The following is a 6,000-nucleotide window of genomic DNA, read 5'->3' on the forward strand; positions in this document are numbered from 1 at the left end:
GAATAGAAACTTGATCACTTCCTTTGGGAGTAAAGTGGACCCATCTGTTATGGCTAGGGTAATAAGATGAGGAAATTTAAAAAGAGACTTGGAGGAGAAAAGAAAACCATTATCAATTATATGGCCAGAAGCACCTAATTCAATAATCCATGGACTCTGATTAGCACTTGACTGAGAAACACAAGTTGTTGAAACACTAGAAGTGGGAGTAGAAGATGGCTGAGATCGATATGTGGCTTTCCATCTTTGGGAACCTTCAAAATTTTCAGATTTAGACAGGTTTGTTGTCTTCTCTAGAAAATCATGAAGTGAGTAGTAGTTTTCTTGGGTCTGGCCCATCCTCTTGTATTAAGAACATTGAGGACTACCACCTCTACCCTCTCTTCCTCCATGGTTTCCACATCCACCTTTTCCTTGGGTAGAAACCATCGTAGAAGTTTCAATAAACCCAGTTGAGCTTTCACCTTTCAATTTAGTGGAAACAGAGAAGTTTAGTAACAAGGTTGTCCATTGAAGGAATTTCAAAACCAATCAGAATTTGGTCATGCACATGATTAAAATTAGAGTGTAGTGTCCACAAAATCATCAACTTATACAATCTACCATGTTTCTTCCTTATTCCCTCCAATGAATCATCATCATCCAAAAGCATCCTAAGCTCTTCCACTATAGCTTGAGCTTCAACAACATGGGAAATCATATCATGACTAGTTTGTTTGAGGGAAGCTATATTTTGGGCAGCATCGTACAGGTGTCAGATGTCATTTGCATAGATGTTTTAGGGCTTCTTCTAAAAGGAATAACAACTTTTAAAAGTTCAAAGGGTTCCTAACATATTTGGTTCTATAGATTGCCATAAAACTACTCATAATTGAAAGTTCAACTTCTTCCACTAAGCTCAGCTTTCTATCGATCCTTGTACATCCTTTTTTTTCTAAATGGTCATGGTATCCTTGACTAAGAAACCAATGCTCCACAAAGGCAACCCATGATTAATAACTTTTACCACTGAGCTTCTCAGTGGTAATGGTGAGAGTCCCAAAAATTGAGAGAGCAAGGGCTTGGAGATGCCATACAACAAGAATGCAAGAGAAAAGAACCCAAATGAAGATGGTAAGAATAGAAACACAACCAACTACTTCCAATATGAAGTAACCAAGCGTTGGAATGGACCCAAACAACACTGATGAGCACAAAGACGATGGCGTGACAAAGCTTTGACATCCAGAAGGCGACGCATGTATCACATGTGCCTTATAGAGGCTCCCAAAAAACAGACACGTGGGTGTGTGAGTGTGAGGAGGTTGATGCCTCCAAATTCTCTTGGGTTAGGCCACGCTCAATGAGACACACCGAACCCTAGGTTTGTTAGAAAATATGCTCGACAGTGGACAAAACAGTGAGTTACCTCACTGATGTAGAACGTATATTTATATGGGTAAAGGTTCAGTACAAAATACAAAAAGAAGTCAAAAGAAAAGACAGCGATTTCTATCACTGATCTTAAGAAACAGCCAAAAGTAGCTTTTGTAAAAGCTGTACAATAAAATACAATAGATAACAAAAGGTCTAATTTAACAGATATAACATCAAAGATATTTACTAAACTTAATGAGATTACTTGCTAAAAGAAGGCTTATTGGGACCCACGGACTAGGAGGAGGAATGCTTGTCTTCAGCCATCTCAAAAAATGATCTATCCTAAATTAGTGCCTATTTACAATAGTCACTTATTTCTCAATTATTTATTTTCTAATATGCAGGCTGATAATTGTGTTTTTGTGTTACTGTTTCAAATGTGAGATATGACATTAGGACAAGCATTCCTATGTATTTTCTACTAACTATTTGTATTTTTTTTCCTGCTATTAGGTACTTTTAAAATTATAAGTAAATGTATCAAAGGTAAAGGTTTTTCAGGGACAAAACGGTACTTTGGTGATTTAGGGAAAACTGTAAGTTCTTAGCTCCTTGTTGTCTATTATTTTTTTCATTGAATAAAAAATGTGATTATAGAGTATCAGCATATTAATCAATTCATGACTGCTCAGCAGTTGAGATCAGCAGGCTCCAATGTAGCTTTTGCAGCTGTAGCGGAAATATCAGACTCTGTTCTGAAAGGTGCAGAAGCAAATGGTTTCAATGGATTGGTAAAGAGTTACCACCTTTTGTTTGTTAATTCAGTTACTGTCATTTTAGCAAGGACTTATTCTCTATTAAATTATGATGTGTTTTATATTTGCATTTTTGACAAATTTAATTTTCAAGATGAGTGGCTTTCACCAAGGAATTCTAAAATTGGCTATGGAGCCATCAGTTTTGGGAACTGCATTGATGGAAGGTGGTCCAGATAGAAAAATATTGCTTGATCGAAGTCCAGGAGTTGATGAGGTGTTAAATAATATCTTGTTTCACTTATAGTGTTTGAATATTTAAATGACTAAAGTTGAAAACTCTGTATTTTATTCTTTAGGGTGTTGGGATGTATGTTTATACGAGGGATATCTCTTTCTTAATTCTTTTGTTTTAAAATAAAATCGTTTCAGACTTCTTAGGTTGAAGGAATGTATGCATGTATCAAAATTTTAAACATATGATTGAGGGGAGGGGGGGGTGTAAGAAAATTAGAAATTGTGTGGTTACAACTTACAATAATTGAATGAAAGAGGACTGAATATTATTTTCTGAATAAATGTATTCAGCGTCCCTAAAATATATTTCTATGGTTACTAATGTTCTGTTCTGATCTAGAAAGTAATTACAATATTTCAAATGCTACCAATGTGGGACTGTTACAACACAATATATAACTTATACAATATTAATTAGAAAACTATTTGAAGGAAGGAATTTAATACGGAGAATATTTAATCTTGTTGGTATATATGAAAATATCCTATAGTATATTGATTATATCTTTGAATATATTATCCTTTTAGGAACTTTATCTTATTCATAGGGGATCTTATCTTTAGGAAGTTATTTGTTCTTTAGAATTAAGATTCTTGAATTAGTATAAATAAGGGTTAGTGCTTCATGTTTTGCAACTCATTTTGTAATGCATCACATCATATCAATTGATCTGGCCCTAGTTTTTGTCCCAGAGCCCTGATCTCAATCCCAGATGCAATCTCTATAACATATATCTGTCAAATTCTGTTAGAATGATAAGTAACCGTCACTAACTGTGTTGATTAACAGATAGCAACCAGCTCAGGGCTTACTAAGAAATATAATGAAATATGGAAACCACTCCTAAGATGTTATTTATTCTAAGATGCTGTAAATGTATTATGCTATATTTTTTTAGATATTCTAACAAAATCTGCAAAGTTTTATAAATCTAAGGATATTGATTAATTGTGCTTATGACTTTAATTTCTCACTTTTTGTAATTATGTTGATACATTGATGCTTATCAAAAGAAATATTTATACTTTCAGTTCTTACATCTTGGTTTCTGAAAATCTTGATTTGGTCGTCAGTTTACTAATTTGATATGTGGCCTATTACAGTTATACATTGAAGGATATATACAAGCCATGCTGGATACAGTATACAGACAAGAGTACCTTAGAGTCAGGGTTATTGAGAATCAGGTAATAGTTGAGCTAAGAGTACATTTAGTTTGTCGTGTAGGCATAAAAGATTATCTTTCAAGTTTTTTATCATATCTGGAAAAATATCTTTACATGCCTTAGAAGAACACTAGCAAATTCTTTCGATTTGATTCGTTTCAGCATGGAACTTTGCATGTTATACGGTGAAGTGATTGGTTTGATTTTAATAATAATACCGGAGAGCATACAAATTGGATAATAATTAATCTAAAAATCCAAGTATGCATGCAGGACATCTTATTAAGGAGTCTTGATTCTGATCTGCACCGTGATTGAGCTGTCGATGTGCATTGTTACTGTCGAGTTTTGTTTCGATTCTTTGTAATTTTCTTGTTAGTTTTCTGGTGGATGACTTGTTATCCTCCTATCTTTCAATTATTTGCTTTCTTAATGAATTTTTTCAATGTAAAAAAAATATTAAACTTTGCTCTTTACTGTGTGGTTGTGATGGACTCTTGTACATGTTTAGGTTATCCTGAAAAACCTACCTCCAAATCATTCTCTTATCAATGAGATCACGGATCGTGTTAAGGAGTTCCTTGTGAGCAAGGCATTGCTAAAAGGAGATCCCTCAGCCAGATCTCGCCCTTTAAGCCGTCTTCGAGGAGAAAGTGTATGTCCTATTCTAGTGAGCACGTCTCATTTATCCCCCTTATTTCATCCTTTTCTCTATTTGGCATTTCCATCTTCCTTCTTATATTTTGTCACAGCAATAACTTTCCATGATTATAATGATGACCCGCAAATGTTTTCTACTTTCATTTAAAGTATCCTGGTCTTTTTATACGAGAATCAGGGGTTTATATATTCTTGATGTGCTAAATAGCTTCCCAAACTAACATTTCACGATGTAAAGTTATTGATTCGGGGATATTTATGTCAGGAATGGAGAATAGGACCAACAGTCTCGACTTTGTGCGAACATCTTTTTGTTAGCTTTGCCATACGCATACTTCGGAGGCAGGCGAACAATTTTATACTCAGAATAAAATGGGGAAAGAAGTCAGAGGTTGGCAGTCATGCAGATGTGGCGGAAAACTCTAGTCAAAAAGTGCAGAAAGTGAGTTTCATTCGAAGATGGGGCATCGGCAAATTTGTCTTTTCTGGCTTGTTGGCATATATTGATGGACGTCTATGTCGTGGCATTCCCAATCCTGTAGCACGGAGAGTAGTTAGTGGTTTTCTATTGAGTTATATTGACCAAAGTGATGATGAGTAATACTAATATTGCCTATAATTGTATAGGATGTCAAGTCCCGCTGGTGCATGAGAATATCCGCGACATGCTAGCGTAGCTTCACGTTCAAAGTCAATACCCTATGGCTAGTAGTAGGTAGTAAACATTAACGCTTTTTGGGTAAAGTGAGAAATAGTAAGAAAGAAAGAAGTTGGATACTAGGTGCTTAGTAGAGTCAAAAATGTGTAGGTTTTAGGGTCTTTGTATCGAAAGTAGTGCAAGGGAAGTAGGAAAATAGTAAAACATAAAATAAGATGATTTAATGAGTTCTACAAATTTTACATCTAATGGTTAAATTGTTAATTATTTAAATGTGTAAAATTACAGTAAGACTTTTCTTTCTCATTCCTCCACTCACCGAAACGGCGCAAACTCAAACGAGCAAGTTCATCTCACGTCTTAGCTCAATTCGCCACCCACATACTGCATGTGTCTCTTTTCTCCGTAATAGCACCACCGTGTCGAGATCCACCACCGCAAAGCATAGTGTAGTACCATCTGTGTGTTGGCGTCCTGTTCTTGTGTCAGCTCGTCCATGAGCGACATTGGAACACGATGGAGAATGACGATGATAGTATGCAGATCGCAAAAGCGGAGTCCGACTAGCGGAGACACCAGAGTGCAGTGGCCACCATTTTTTTTAGCACATCATAGTTGCTTCTCTTGATTGTTTGCTGCAACAATAAATTCACAATTTTTACTACTATTTCGGGTGAAAAGGTGGGAATTTTGAAAAGTTTAGTTGTATTTTGCAATTAGAGATGATTTGCTTCATCATTTTACTTGTATTTTCTCAACATAATATGCATCTAATGCTTTCTGAGGGTTGCCCTCTCAAATCATTATAATTAACAATAACTCATTGAATTCATAATTACCTTTGAACCCTTGCTTCTATTAAAATCATTATAATTAACAATAACCCAAATTGAAGACATAATCACCTTTGTCACGGTTCTTTGGCGGATTCCGTAATGGACTCACAAAGGAGGTCGAAGTAGAACCTTCAAAATTTGTCCAATAAACTTCCTTCTAACTACAATGGTAATTGAAATTACAAATTAGAAAAAGCTAACATTTAATATTCTAAAATAACTTAATTTACAATTAATTTGTTTGTCAAATAGTAACCGGTGATAAATC

The 6,000-nt window shown here is 35.1% G+C and overlaps 1 protein-coding gene across 1 annotated transcript in view; it reads left to right on the forward strand.

Annotated features, from left to right (window-relative positions):
* Positions 1 to 5,169, forward strand: part of LOC109789553 (vacuolar protein sorting-associated protein, putative (DUF1162)) — a 70,084-nt gene extending 64,915 nt beyond the window's left edge. Inside the window, 7 exon segments of the mRNA XM_083068391.1 lie at positions 1,873 to 1,955; positions 2,055 to 2,150; positions 2,269 to 2,391; positions 3,516 to 3,599; positions 4,090 to 4,233; positions 4,504 to 4,702; positions 4,705 to 5,169. Coding sequence (XP_082924517.1) covers positions 1,873 to 1,955; positions 2,055 to 2,150; positions 2,269 to 2,391; positions 3,516 to 3,599; positions 4,090 to 4,233; positions 4,504 to 4,702; positions 4,705 to 4,745 — 770 coding nt within the window. The 3' untranslated portion in view covers positions 4,746 to 5,169.
* Positions 5,170 to 6,000: the final 831 nt, after the last annotated feature.

The sequence above is a fragment of the Cajanus cajan genome, chromosome 2, assembly GCF_000230855.2.
Source record: "Cajanus cajan strain Asha chromosome 2, NIPB_CcT2T_4, whole genome shotgun sequence".
Taxonomy (NCBI): Eukaryota; Viridiplantae; Streptophyta; class Magnoliopsida; order Fabales; family Fabaceae; genus Cajanus; species Cajanus cajan.